The sequence below is a fragment of the Rhea pennata genome, chromosome 13 (assembly GCF_028389875.1).
Source record: "Rhea pennata isolate bPtePen1 chromosome 13, bPtePen1.pri, whole genome shotgun sequence".
Taxonomy (NCBI): domain Eukaryota; kingdom Metazoa; phylum Chordata; class Aves; order Rheiformes; family Rheidae; genus Rhea; species Rhea pennata.
This window is the reverse complement of record NC_084675.1, coordinates 16,011,913-16,027,652: the sequence shown is the minus strand read 5'-3', so window position 1 is coordinate 16,027,652 and position 15,740 is coordinate 16,011,913. Positions and strand designations below refer to the sequence as shown.

The following is a 15,740-nucleotide window of genomic DNA, read 5'->3' as shown; positions in this document are numbered from 1 at the left end:
AACAGTATACAAAGGCGTGGAATCCAGTTAGTAACTGGGTGATTATAATAGTAGGCTATTTCCTTTTAAACATAGGGCACATTGCCTACTACTTTCAAAGCAGCACAATGAGGACATAAGTGACAGATTAAACTTGCTAGATGCAAAGAACAAAGAAAATGAACATTTAAACATGAATGTTCTTGGAACTATTATAGATATCATAGGCATAATAGACTATGCATGACTGAAGATAAATATTAACTTTGTTATAGAGAACCACTCATCGAGATACATATAATGCTTCAGTTTCAAAGAAAATAAAATCCCTATTAACTATGCCAAATTCACTTTGGCTCCAATTAAGTGCTCACATCACCAGATAGACGTAGAACATCATGGAGAAGGGGAGAGGCTGGCTTCTTATGGGGCTATAGGACTTCTGGAGGAATAGGAATGTATACAATTATGATAGTCCTTTTAACCTTAAAAGTAAGGTCTGCCCATGCTCCAGACAGCCCTTTGACTGCTGCTACTATATAAACCCAAGTTAGAGGTGTGGAATATCATATCTAATCAGAAGAGTAGTTGCATCCAAAGGCACTACAGAACATTTGATTCAGTGTTTAGTACATCTGGAAACACAATTTTGCATGAGAAAAAATGAAAACATTCTATTGAAAAATCTTGGAAGAAATGTGAATTCTCATTACTTTACGCTAAACCTGTATTGCTTGTTTTTGAAAGTAAAAACTGTATTTGCAGCATCATAATGTTTATATCTGTGAAAACTGCTTTTCATCACAAAATTCAGTTTTCAGTTGAACATACTAAGGAAACCATAAGAATGACAGGACTTCAATGTTGAAAATGTATAATTCTGTGAGTGTATTGCTTGGAATGAAGAAGACAATCCATTTACTAGCATTAGATTTCAGATAATGTTTTGTGACCACTCACCTGAGAAAAGAGTATAAACAAATGATAATTCCATTTCCAGGGATCTCATTTCAATTTAGTGATGCCATGAAGATACAAAATCCTTACCAGTCCTTTAAGTTCCTGTCAGCTTTCTGTTATGCTGTAGATCCTACACACTTTTTGAAGGACTAACCTCATTCAACTAAGGATTCTAAAACATTCAAAACAGGATTCAAAAAAGAGTGTATCAAATTCTGTCTAAATATAAGACATTTTCATCTGAGTGCTTCGATTCTTTTTGGTGTGTCCGAAACGCTACATAAAACATTTATTTTAATTTTTCCCATTCCTGCTTCTATTCAGAAACTCAGCACAACGACAGATGAAAAATGATCAGCCAGTCGGCCTATATGAGTTTATGTAATCAAGGATTTTTCTATCATGGACTCACAGGTTTAGTCACCTGCAGTGATATAAAAAACATTACAAGCTTTCTACTGTTGAATGAACTTATTATACTTTTGCTATGCAATTTTATTATTTCTCTTGTGAAGAGGTAAAAGTTTATGTGTCAAGTCAGCTAAATGACCAGCTTTCCTTGCATTACCGTTCAAGAGAGTAGGATTGTTTTACACAAAGCCTAAGAAAAACTACTCAGTAGCAGGTATTTGATCTGTGAAAGGAACAGAAAGAACAGATCAGGAGATATGAGAAATAAAGATTGCTGAGAGATGATCTAGAGACATTTGGTGAGATGTAGGATGACATTTAAGATTACATTTTTAGTTGAGCCTTCAGAAAGGCAGTAGAACCTCTATGGGTTATTTTAGGATATCCTATCTGCAGAAAGGATTGTAAATATGCAGTTATCAGATCAACAGTTAAAAGCCGTGTTGGAGTGCCTGAAAATCATTTCAAGGAACAGATTCTGCTATGGATCACAGACAATTTCTGTAAAATCCAGTGTAACCTTAGGAGAAGTGGGATTTTTGATTTCTAATGAGCTTGTGTTAGTCAACTAAAAATATTTGTCACAAGTACCCTATCAGAAGATTTTTGTACTATATTTGGGCAGAACAGTTAGTCACTGAAGTATAATGTGAATTGACTATAAGGCAAACTGGAAAGTTTTTTTAAAAAGCATTAGCCCACAGGCAAAAAACTCAAATTCATACTTATGTTTCATATAGTTGGAAAAGGTAGTTGAGTCATATGTACTCTTTAGCACAGACAGAAACAGAACTTCACAGCTTTCTTCCCGTAGCAGATACCAAATTGCATTGTTTGAATGTTAGTGACAACAGATGAGATGAAATAATGTCATTACTTCCTGAAGTACAAAAATAATTGCCAAATGCTACCTAAAGTACAAAAGAAGAACCCAAAACAATAAGATAATTTCAGAAAAGCTCTAAAAAAAGGGGGGTTGTTTTGTTTCCCTCTGCACTTGATAGAATTTTGGAGAAAGGCAATAGTTGAAAAAGCATGAAATAAAGGAAACCCGCACACACTAATTTTATCAAATGAAAGACTGCATTTCTATATTAAGTTTCTTGAGATAATGGAATCCGTTTTTAAGACCTGTAAGATGGTAGCATTTCTTCAGAGCCATTATAGTGGTCTCTCCTGCCTTGAAGAATTTGTTGCCAAACAAATATTTAATTGTTTTAGGGGTAGGGCCAAGGCTATGGGAGGAAGGTGAAGCTGTGGTCAAGTCTGTTGGAAGCTGTTGAGGATTCTGCCCACCAGTAACATTTCCAAGCCTAAGTGGGCTGTGCCTCAGAACTGATCTGAACCTCAGAAACAAATTTCTCCAGAAATGAGAGCCAAGTTTATTATAGGCATTTTCTACTGCTTTTAATAAACCTTACCAAACTGACTGTAGGTCAACCCAGACATGCATTAGCTTGACTATGAATTTGACTTGATTTTTGTTTTATTTTAGAAACACTGGAGTCCAGCAAGAATAATCACTCATGCTTATCTTGCAGATATATAAAAGTCATGGTCAACTTCAGTATTTAAGTGGTGCAACTGAATAAAGATTTATGGTTTTTCTATGACATAAAACTTGACCTCAACCAAATTTTGATTTTGGTTTTGACAGGAATATTTGCTTCATATAGGAGATTGTGTTGGAGTCCATATAGCACATGGACTACATACTTCTGTTAGCAGTTTTGATTAAAAAAAAAAAAGTAGTAGGTATACTTGGAATTTTATTTTTTGATAATGAAAGTTTAAATCTGAAGAGTCCACTCAAGTGGATTTTTACTTCCAAAGGCACTTCAGCTGGTTGTTTTAAAAGGATTTACACATTTAACTGATTTCCATGCATTAAAATTTATCTGTGTAAAACTGAGTTGTAACAAAATTGGACTTAGTTTTCTAAAACATGTTATATAATAAGGTTCATTACTCCCACTCAGATCAGGAGGTATTTTGCCATTGGCTGTAATTGAGAGTAAGAGCGGGTCTTAAATGAGTAACATGCTGGAGAGACAAGGCTATTTAACGATATGAGCTAAGTATTTAAACACAAAGAGAAATGTTAAGACCTTTGTTTACTTTATTACACTGTTCAAAGCAAATCATCTCACATTTAGGATGCTTAGCTCAGTTTGTGTTACAGTACTGCTGATTATGAAACAGTTTGAGGGGGGTTCTTTATGTCCCACTGTAAAGGCAGAAAACATATAATGACTCATTTCCTATATGAAAGTACAGATATAGGCAGATAGATACTTAGAGTGAATGCTAGGAAAGAAAACATATCTAACTGAAGAAGAAAACCGTGATATATTCCAACAGGTTTAAGAATTTAGCTTTTTATAATAACACTTAACAAAGTGGTGCCATCATTCTTCTTGATTGGAAAAGCTAGAATAATAAAAAATAAATAGAGCATTTTCTGTTTATTTTTTGATAATTCATACATTACTTCTAAACTCATGCACACACACCTCATGCATAAATATCTTCCAAACAAACTGGTAAAGTAACGAAGTCAACAACACAGTACAAAACAAAGCTATTCAGGTACACATTACATACATTTTTTATATTTACCTTCATTTTTCTTGATGGTGAAATTTGGATTGTTGACCATTTCAGGTAGAAGACTATATAGGAAATAATGCCCATTTTTAGGATCATCTTTGTCAATGGCACTGACAATCTGAATTACCTACAACAGAGAAAACTCTTGTTAAATATGAACATTTCCAGCATACAGCATTGAAAACAACCTTACATTCTATAGCACTAATTCTCACTTTTCCATGTGCCAGATTAAAGATGATGATTTACAATCTTGCAAGACCTTTACAGGTCTTGAAATTGAAAGTTCTAGATTGAAAGTTCTAGGAACAGGAACTGAATCTGTCCCATTTAACCTTCCTCCAGGACAAAAAGGCAGAGAATATTTTACTTGCCTAAATCAGCAGCAGCTTTTTACTGGCTGCTCTAAGGTACCCATCTTAGAGGTTCCAGTAAAAAAAAATGCTGATGATTTAAGCAAGCAAAATATTCTCATTCAGCAGTAAAGAAGGGGGGAAACTATGTTTTAGAAACACTCATGATACCTAGAGCAGTCTTTGATTCCTACAGCCACTCTACTCACTGGATCAAAATGTATAATTTATCTTTAATCCTTTCTCCTTTCCTCCATCACCTTTTTTTCCTTAGTTGAATAAATATATTTTAAAAAAATTCTGCTTAATAATCTAACCTTAATTTAATAAAACCTCAGTTATTCCTGTCCTAGGAACATAGGATTGCTTTAACATATCATCATTAACCAATGCGGCTTGTTTTCCAGAATAATGCAGGCTACTGAGGTTATAAGAGGAAAGATTGTTGTACAGCCAGATTGGGATTATCTGAATAACTTTGTATGAAGTACCTCATGAGATTTGTACGATTATCTATAGTATCTGCAGAGTATTTCATTTATGTCAAACAAATGTTTATAAACATCTGATGGGAGAGTATAAAGAAGATGGAGCCAGCCTCGTCTCAGTGGTGCCCAATGAGAGGACAAAAAGCAATGGGCACAGGCTGAAATACAGGAAATTCCACTTGAACATAAGAAAAGACCTTTTCATTGTGAGGGTGACTGAGCACTGGAACATGTTGCCCAGAGAGGTCTTGGAGTTTCCATGCTTGGAGATATTCCAAATTCAGCTGGGCATGGTCCTGGGCAACCTACCCTAGCTGACTCTGCTTGAGCAGGGAGGTTGGACTAGATAGATGATCTCCACAGGTCCCTTCCAACCCCAACTACTCTGTGATTACTCAGAATGATACTGCAGCTGATCATTTAAAATCACATAAAGCTGCAAAAGGATATGGAAAGATGAAAAATCATTTAAAAATAAGCAGGAAAGATTTTTGCACTTGATTCCAAGCATCTTCCAGAGAAGTAGAAACTAAGACAGCTGTGGGCCCAGATCCAGCACTCAGAGCTGAATTTCAGTAGTAGTTAGCTCATACTAGATAAGGCTTATTAGGCATTTAATGTGTATTATTGAACTTTCCTGTGTCCACTGAAGTCAATAACATTTTTATCTTATATATTTATTTTTATAATCCCTAAAGCAACTGACCAATACTTTCTTTAACAATTAAATTCCAATTAGAAATCATTATAAATTTCATTTTTAAAGAGTACACTAAAAAAAGGAAACAGTGCCTGATCCTGTCTAGATTCACTGAAGCTTACTTTAAATTTTTAATGCTTTCCTAACACAATGCTAATAATATTTTATACTGGTTGTACTGTAAGGGAGGATAGACTACCAATACACATATCTTACATGTAGGATGATATTCTTTATCACACTCTTTTTTCTTTGCTCTTGCAGAGTCTAAGAAAGAATAAAATCTTACTAGATAGCCACACAGAACAGCATCAAAACATAAACATTTTTTATATCTAGATAAAGATGTTTGAACAGGTTTTGATATAGGCATATGTAATTTACAAGATGCCCTAGGAAGTAATCTGAGGCAATTAATTCCTTGCATAATATATTTATATATTCTGGATAGGTCAGATTTGCTACCAAAAATCTATGGAAAAAGTTTTAGATAGTTCAAGTATTACATAAATTGATCAATTTTTGGATAACTACATCTGTCAAAGTGGAAATCTTGATTACCATTATTTCAAGTCAAGAAGAGATGGTGAAAAAAAGGTCTAACATAGCTTTTGCTTAAAGAATTAGATCTCCAATTTGATAGCTTCTTTAACAGAACCCAGAGAGCTAAACATTGTGAAAATGTATTCAGTTGAAAAAGGTATAAATGGATGCTTCTGTTCCTTTGCAAAGACAGAACCACTTACAGACACGGAACACTCCAAGCTTTCTCTTAGCAGAGGCAGAAGGTACTAACCTACCTATGGCATCTGTTCCAGGGCTGGACCAGATATTATTAATTCTGGATCTTCGGTAAGTGCAATTTAGAATGGAATTACAAACGAGTATTTTTAGGCACATATATTTTATGATTGTTCCCTTTCTCAAACACTGTTAGAATGCAGAAGAAAAAAGGAAAATGAGCACAGTGAAGTCTGCAAGGTCAATTGCACGTAATAGATGCACTTTATCAGATGGTTATGCAATTTAATCTGTACTGGCCATACACTTGTTAATTCTTTTCAGCATTATGTAGGACAGAGGACTCTAAAAACTCACTTCACTCTCTCCAAGTTTTCAACTAATAGACCTGAAAGCCAGTAGCCAAGATAATAAGTGCTATAGGTTTTCAGTTCACAGAAATTATATGAAATAAGCTGAGGAGACTATCTAGATTGAAAATTTTCAAGAAATAGAAACTGGGCATATTCTAAGTTTTTTTTGTTGTTGTTGTTCAGGAACTAAAGATATGTAGTCTTAATGTCCTATAGAAGTCTTTCTTTAGTTACAGTCCTTTCCCTCCATTCCCCTCATTTTTTTACTAAATCATTTCCTTAAAAATGCACAGAAAATTATATGCAAAAGACAGGCTTAGTGAAACACTATAGTTGTTCTATTGCATACACACACCAAGGAATTAAGAGTTAGTGTTCCCATAGCAACCGTACCCTATTTCTTTGTGTGTTTGCATTAAAATATTTTTTTTTTTAAAAAGAAAATAACTACAAAGTGCTGTATCTTTTACTCCATAGGGTTGAGAAAAGTCCAATAATTTTCATTACTGCACTTTTATTACTATGCTAATGAGAATGCCATATTGCTCACTGTTAAGTGATCATGTCGTGGAAGACACTATTGAAGTAATTTTCTAACTATTCATTTGTGGTTCACAGAATGCTAGAAAAACTCCCAGGGAAGACTTACCTTCCCTATCACAAGAGCTCACAACAGTATATCAGCATGTTTTGCTTAATAGGAAGCTCTAGTTTTAATTCAATAGTTAAACGATCCCAGAGGACAATTTGGCATTATATTCTGCAGCTTTATACTGCATTTCTACAAAACCGCATGTGCCCAAAATTGTATTTATAAAAGATTGCCAGTATAATAATTAATAATGTAGAAGGACAAATAACAAAACAAAGTTCCTATGATATAGCATAACTATATTTATGTGATCTTAATATACAGTACTGCTTAAAAGTCTTTCCTTGTAACACAACTTATTAGCCAGACTTAGAATGGCTCCTTATGATTAGCAAACTGTTTTCTACTCTTATTAAAACAGTTATTCCCCCTTTGAAAAAACTTTTGCAGCTCTACTGGTGCTCACATCTATTTACATGATCATGTACGCTATTCAATCATTTGAAAATGGTTTTGGCCAGAGCAAACAGCACTCCCCTAGGAAAGCCTGGGTATGGGCTGGGGAACAGCTGAGGAACCTCCCTTCCTCAGCAATACAGATGTCTCTTCCAGGAGCAGGGGAAAGAATTTAGCTGGTCTGGAGAACAACTGTACAGCTACAAAGAGAGAAACTATGAATGTTCTGGCTTAACTAACAAACTGAGAAGAAAAAGCGTAAGACAGAAAGGCATGGGCTGGCTTATGTTTCATTTAGAAGAACTATAATAGTACAATCAACTCTGTTTTCTTCCTAAAACTTACAAATAAACATTTCTGGCAACTTTCTGTTGTGTGTAAAAATGTGCAGTGTGTACATACCTATATGCATGCATGTACACATTTCCTTCTTCCCTTTCCTTCCTCTCCTACTAGGTGTAAAGTTAGTATTCTACTGTTAGAGATAGGTTAAAGCAAAGAAAATGCATCTGGTAATGTTATACATCAACAGTTTTTAATGCATTCTGTCACATCACCAGCAGCTGCACTTGCCACTCGCAATTATATCAGAACCCAAAATAGAACACTAGGAAAACTGAACTGTAATAGATGGTTCTGTCAATATATTTAGGGACTGCAAATAAGGTTTTGTAAAAGGTTCAGATGTAATCATCTCCCTTATGCTGATTCAAATTCAATTTGAAGTTATATTTAAGTTGAACTGCAAATGTAAATACAATGAAGTATCATAAAAAAATCGTATCTCTTCTGCATATGTAATATTCATGTTTAAACTCTGGAGAACTAGCCAAAGTAGGGTTTTGCTACTATGTAAAATGTCTTTCTCATAGTAGCTATTTTGTAGCAGACACATATTTCAAACATTTTTTGAATTCTACATCCTGACAAATATGATTACTTCCAAAATTTGAATATAGAATAAGGAGTATAACAAAACAATCAAGTAGTACACACACTAAGATATTACAGGAGCAGATCATTTCTGAATGACAGTTTAAATCTAATCTTGGTGGTTGCTCTGGACTGGTGGATACTTATTATCCCAATAAGATTATTTGCCTAAAACACAGAATACACTGAAGGATCAATGCCACCTCTAGCCATGATGGTTACCAAACTATCTGCAAAGTTTATACAAGGATTCATGCTCATGAGTGACATCTGCCAACAGATCAAGAGCATAAGAGGTAATAATAACATGAGGAACAGCATACGGTTTAACAAAAGATTTCCATAAGTGCTTAAATAAAAGTCTTTCCTAGAAGCTGACTATCAATAATCTCATTTACTGTTTCATTCCGAAATGAAAATGGTGTGAACACTTTTCACTATTTCTCAATCACCTGAATTTTGATAAGAATACCGAGACAGATACATTCTGAAAACAGTATGCAACAAATCCTTCTCATTTCAGGGAAGCTTTCTGTGCCCTGGATTAAGGTGTACTCTTTCAAATATAGAATTTCATACAAAACAACTACTCAGCACCTAAAATCTACCCTGAGATAAACAGAAATCCACTTGGAGCTAAAAAGAGCTTAAATACCAACAGTAACATAACTCTGCTGGGGAAAGTCTGCCCATAAGGACACATTTCAATAATCTTGTCTTCAGTGGTTAGAGAGAATTCTCATTTCTTAAGTGACACATTTTTGACACCTTTTTAATAAACAAAAATGGTGCCAGAAAGTCAAATCATAAATCTTCTCTAACAATCTGATCTTGGCAGAGATAGGTTGTCACATGCAGCTACATAGGTTGTCATTTAGTAATACTAAAAGAAAATAATTTCTGACTCTATTGTCAGGTAACCTACTTTGGCAAACAGTGAATTTAATGCCAGACTCCCACATGAGACACAGGAAAAGCTGGATTATCAAGTCTAGTGTCAAGCTGTCACCTGCTCTTTATTTAAATAAAATGTCACAATCTAGAAATAAATTAGAAAGTTGAAAAACAATGAATTGTTGTAACACAATATTTCTTCAGCTGGACTGAAATATAAATGTCTATTTACACTGCATTACTTTCTAAAAGTCTGTAAATGTTGATGAATCTTTATCTTGTAATTTATATAGCATATAAGCTATTCTTTCCTAATTCTGTACATCTGTCCTTCATTATACTTACCTTTTAAAGGATTGATTTGTTTCTTTTCTTTGAAAAAGGCTATGCAAGTTACATGTTGCTTCTGAAATACAGCTATATTTATTTGACCTTATAAAGCCATGAGTAACTTCCTTTCCTAACCTTCTTTTTTCATCAAATAAAGACAGAAATAATCTCTCAAGTCACCTTTTCTCTGAGATAGAATGAAAACTTGGAACCTGAATACTCCAATACTCCATCGCTCTTTGGACACTTTCAATCTCAATTATGTCTTTCAGTTTTGCTTTCTTGATTTTTCTCAATTATCATAGAAAAGTGAGTAAGAAGTAGATAGTTAGATATTATAACTGAGATACAATACCTATACGTAGGGGAAAGTGAGTTTATTTTTTTAAGTGTTTCTCTTAAATTATGCCTTGGGCCAGTTGCACTATAGTCCAATGGCTGGACTAAGTGAGATTCAGGTTGGATTATAGTTTCTCTTATCAACATACATGAACTAAAGTAGTATGTAGTACTAAAGAATGAAAGTACTATGCAGTGATGAACTCAATCAAAAGCAGTGGAACAACTGGAGTTTACCCAGCATTTTTCTGGATTTGGTCCCAAGGCATCCACCTTTGCTTTAAAATCTATACTTTAAATGTGTGTATAGAGAGATATACCAGAGAATATGATCACAGATTTATCTTAAATGAAAGAGGTCTTAAAGTTGATCAAAGGCACATATTTTGGAAATAAAGGTAAGATAAGATGACAACAATAAATTGCACCCCATTCCCACACACCAGTTACACAGCATTGAAAACATGAGATATTTACTTGTCCAGGCTTCCCGTTCTCACATAAAAAGGCTTCATGCTCTGATGCAAACTCAGGAGCGTTGTCATTTACATCAAGAACTTTGATAGCAACAGGCACCCGGGACACTTGACTGTGGTTCCCTAAGAGAAAAAATCATAGCATAAAAGGCAAGCATATTTAATCTGGAATTGATGCATACATGCTTAAACAGAAAACATATTCTTCCTATCCTCTGTCTTTGCTTAATTGGGTTGCCTTATCTGTAATGAATAGTAGAGTTGGAGCATGAGATAAAGAAGGATGGCCAATATTGTGTGGTTGAAAAGAATAAACAAATCCCTACTGCAAACAGCATTTGTTGGAGATTAGCTCAATGAAGACCTTTCTTGGACTAAATTGGTAAGATTTTTCTTTGATGAAGTTTGCATTGTTTTATTGATAAAGTCCATTATACATGGAAAAGGGAAGGCAGTAAACAACATAGATTTATTTCTTTGTTTATCTTTGGCAGAGCACAGAGCATTTTACTCTATTAGTTGTTCTGACTGCACATCTATTATTTCTTCATTGCAAATACGATTAATGTTGAGACCTAAATTGTGATAAAGACAGTCTGCAGATTGGCATAGGTAAAACTAGATATTACTTCGGATTATTAAAGCAGTCTGATTCTTTTTTATCTGAACAGAAAAAATGTCCTGTGAAATTCTTAGTTCATTGAACTAAAGCCTCATCATTTATAATATAAAGCTATTTTGCATAAAGGAGTTTATCATTGTAGAGATTAGAATAACCTTGTTAAGCTGTAGGAAAGAAAAGCTAAAGTAACAATTTGCATTCTACTTTGAATAAATTTCATAATCTGTTTTGAGTGCCTTTCCTTATTTCAGCATATTTATTTTAAGAAACCATTCATAAATATTTTAGATTTTTATGATTCTTTTCCACAAACAGAAAAGACATGAACTCTATTTAAACGGTGGTGATCAGCTGATCTAACAGTTAAAAACAAATGTTCTATGGCTCATGGATACCTCTACAAGTAACTCAATGCGTGTTTCAAAATCCATCTACTAATGAATATGATTTTACAAACATATTATCTCATTTATGTCATGAACAATTTGAAGAATTTCACACTATGTGAACTGAGCTCAGTGACTTGTAATTGAACTGCCTGCTTTTGCCTAAATTATTACTGCATCCAATTAAAGCTGCTGCATTAATTCAGGGTATCATCTTACGTACTATTGTTGTCACAACTTGCCCGCTGCCCAGCGCCCTGAGCAGGCCAGGCGGGCTTTGCTCTCCAGCCACACAGAACTGACTGCGCAGAAGGCAACCCTGACAATTCCAGGGGGCCGGACAGAAGTTCCTAGCGCCAAGTATTCAGCACTCCTCTGACTGCAGATGTCAAAACGAGAGGCAGCTCAGGCTCCACCACCAGCGAACCGGCAGGTAGCAAATGGTGGCAGCCTATAACTGGTAGTAACGATTAAAGGAAGAATCACAGTTCACACCGTGTATTGTATGTGGTTTCCACAGAAGTTAAATGTGTTGCGACAATTGCAGCTTTTCTTTTCTCTCACATGTTAAAGATGACCATCATTTTGAGGGCTCCATTTATAAATCTAAATTTGTATAAATTCAATTGCTCTACTAACATTAATTTGAAATTGCATAAAAATACCTATTTCCAAAGAGTCAAATCACTAGCTATCACTAAAAATACTGGTGCTATAAACAAAGGCCTTGTGGCAGCTGGATAGCTCAAAATAGTCAAATTTTACTTGTGGAGGATATGGCAAATTATAAGACATCAGAACCTAAATGCTTCCCACTTGAAGCGGTCAAAGGGTTTAGTTTGGAAAGAAATGTGTTACAGAATAGAAAGAAATCCCCACCAAACTATTGTAAGGCCAGCATGTACAATTCCACAACATAGTGTGTGACACTACTTATTAACAGGTGAGGAGAACACTTACTTCATGAATTAATAACCTATTTGAAATCAAATAAAAGTTGATAGGCAAAGCATAAATCCCAAACATTTAAAACATATTTTTAATCTTGACTTGATAAAAATACAGACAATGAACACTCCAGCTTATCACAATTCTCAGCACTAGTGTCACGTTTAAACACTAAAGATTTACTTTTATCTAAATTAATGAAATGATGGCAGTTCAAAATTTAAAGACATTACAGAGGAATGTAATTAATTAGATAAGCTTCTAAAGAAATTATTCATGTCCCTTGTGACTGCCCCCAAAATGTTTGTCTTTCATCAGAAATACAAACATTAAATTTAAAGATATTATAATTAGAAACTTGATGAGAATTCATTTAAAAAATTAATTTACTAAACACAAGAGAGACCCAACCGGTTTGGAAATCTCCAGACAAGGAGATATGCACTGCCTGTTCAGGTTCTTGTGGCTACAATGAAATACACTGTTGAGAAGGAGAGACAGAGACAAAGAGGGAATTTTATCTACTGCTTCCGTTGCCCACCACACTGAATACACTGCATTATTATTTTGTCACTGCAAACCTTCCAACGAATTTTCATCTAAGTGCTAAGTGCTTTGCCCATAAATAAAAATCGCTGCAAACATCCCTATTAAAACAAATAAATGAATTCTCACTAAGCAAATAGAGATTCACTTGAGGATGAAGACACTGAAGATATAAAAGAGTTTCATCTTCCCATTTTGATACTTTTAATGTCTGCTATCTACTCAAAGGTAAAACGTACATGCAGCATGACCCTCTCAAATTTAAATCTGTCTCTGTTAGCAGTGCTGAATATCCCTGGACATTTTATTTCTCAGAGCAAAGTAGAAAGCACTTGAAGTGGATCCACTCTGATATATGACTGCACAAAATGTTACTTTTGCACGGGCAACTGTGCTGGAAATTTAGTTTCATTCAGCTAAACCAGCTATTGAAAGCACATCCAGTTTCTGAACTGCCTGTCAGTCCCTGACTCACACCAATGTCACCCTCCTAGGAGACTTGCTCTCCCTGCTCACCGCTGCAGATGGTTCCTCCCTCTCAAACTTGCACCTAGAAGTCCCCAGTGATGAATGAGGAAGGAGAAGGCTAACTCCTTGCCATCACATTGGTTGGCCTTCGTACTGATTAGTATGCAGTGTTCACAACTCTTCCTTGTTTGTATGAATGGAGAGTCAGTTCTTTCTAAAAGAGTTAGGCAGTTCTTTCTAAAATTTTTTAGTTTTTTTTTCAATTAACCACACAGCCAATAGAATTAAGTTAGACTGAATCTGCTTCATTTTATGCCTAATCATAAAAGGGAGTGAAGTTCTGCAAGTATTACTGCTCTCTTGAAAATACTGAGATGGAGACCTGTCTCTAAGGAACCACCTTAATTTGTGAAAACCTTAACACCTGTATTCATGATGATTCACAGCTTAAAAGCACGTAATGTCAGTCTTGCAATGCAAGCACATCACTAGGACTGTCACTTAGAAAGCAATGGCTTGGTTTGAAAATTTAGCATGTAATATTTGGTAGATGTAATATTAGAAGATTTCCACTAGTTGTAGGTAACCAAAACTCTTTCAGAGTAAGGCTGCTTGTAAGGACTTTGTTTTCAGTTTGAATACACTCAGTTGGTCATTTGTGGACACCACTGCCACAGTCCATCATGTAGCTTTAAGAACCAAACTTACAGGCAAACTAATTTCCTAAATTAGTTTCCTAATAATTTCCTAAAAGTACAGTGCTTTTTATGTCTCTGCTGACGTCTCAATTACCATCCACAGCTCTAAGACACAGTACTTTTCAGTAGATGAGAACTATGCAAAAAAAGAAGAGGAAAACCTAGACAGATATCAGGAAAGGATGACTCAATGGAAAAACAACTAGACAAATTAATCAGCGGTAAGTAAACCTGAATATAATGGGAAGTTCAGCTGAGTTTAGAAATGCAGACTGAAAGGTCTTATTTCGGCTTTACTCTCAGTTCTCAAGATGCTATTTGAATTTTAAATGCTTCAAAGATAGCCTTGCCGGTATTCATCCTTGGGCAACATACCCACTGAAACTTGCTCTGGGTTAAAAAAGTTTGCAGAGTTTGATACAAAAGGTCCAGTCAAATAAGATAACCAAAAGCAAACAAAAAATTCCACAATCAAGTATCTCCAAACCTGGCCTTCTGCAGGCTACATACCCATGCTAGTTCTTACTGTGATCAACGTATTGATCAACATCTTCCTTCCTTCCTAAAAAAATAACTGTGCATTTGAGACGTGTTTGTGCGTGCATATTTATCATTAAAAATTTCTAATGCAACACACTAAGCAACATTAACAATCTTACTCTCCAGTAATACTGGAGCAAGTAATACTCAGAGTAACCAGCATTTATAAATCAAATTTTTGGTCTCATGCCTTGGTGATAGAACATGAGGCAGTTACTCAGCTCCTACGAAGACTTAAAACACTACTTTGCTGTTTTTCCTTGACACAAACACATACCACTACTCTTAAATGGCAAGGGTGTTTAAGAAAGGGAAATATTTGCTGCAAAAAATGTAATTTCAGCATTTCTTTGACACAAAGAAATGCTGTTCAGTTCGTTTACTTCCTTTAGTTAATTAGATCATGTGAAATCACCTCAAAATTCTCTTTAAAAAGTCACAAACTGTCTTGCATTTTAACTAAAAATATCCGGAAAAAACATAGAATCCTGAAAAATAACACGTCTTTTATCATTATCATCGTATGTCTTGGAAATGGCTATTTCATGCCTCTCTGATTCAATGAAATTTCTAATATAATAATATTTTAAATTAGAAATAGAAGTCCTAGTTCTAACAGAGAAATCAAAACAAAATCTGAATCATTGACTTAATAAAAGCAACAACACTGATTTCACAACTCTGATATTGCAAATTCATGAAGCTGTATTTTAACAGATCCATTTCCCATGCCTTTATCATGGTTTTATCTAAGGATTTTAGCAAGATAACCCATATAAGCTTATTTCTCCTGTTAGGTTTTACATTGGTATTTTCTTGTGCAATCCTTTACCTCTAAAACACCACAGCATATAACAGTTGTTCTTTTGCCATAGAAAACTGACAAATCTATACTCAAGCTCTTGATAAACAGAGAT

The 15,740-nt window shown here is 34.8% G+C and overlaps 1 protein-coding gene across 4 annotated transcripts in view; it reads right to left on the bottom strand.

The window, feature by feature from the left end:
- CDH8 (cadherin 8) overlaps nucleotides 1-15,740 on the bottom strand; it is a 129,481-nt gene that overhangs the window by 21,578 nt on the left and 92,163 nt on the right. For 2 of the 4 annotated variants that reach the window (XM_062586923.1, XM_062586924.1), the window contains exons 8-9: nucleotides 10,617-10,738; nucleotides 3,970-4,087 (exon numbers count right to left, since the gene is read on the bottom strand). In XM_062586923.1, coding sequence (XP_062442907.1) covers nucleotides 3,970-4,087; nucleotides 10,617-10,738 — 240 coding nt within the window. Of the gene's footprint in view, nucleotides 1-3,969; nucleotides 4,088-10,616; nucleotides 10,739-11,865; nucleotides 11,881-15,740 lie in introns of all 4 variants that reach the window. The other 2 variants (XM_062586925.1, XM_062586926.1) reach the window with 2 other exon arrangements.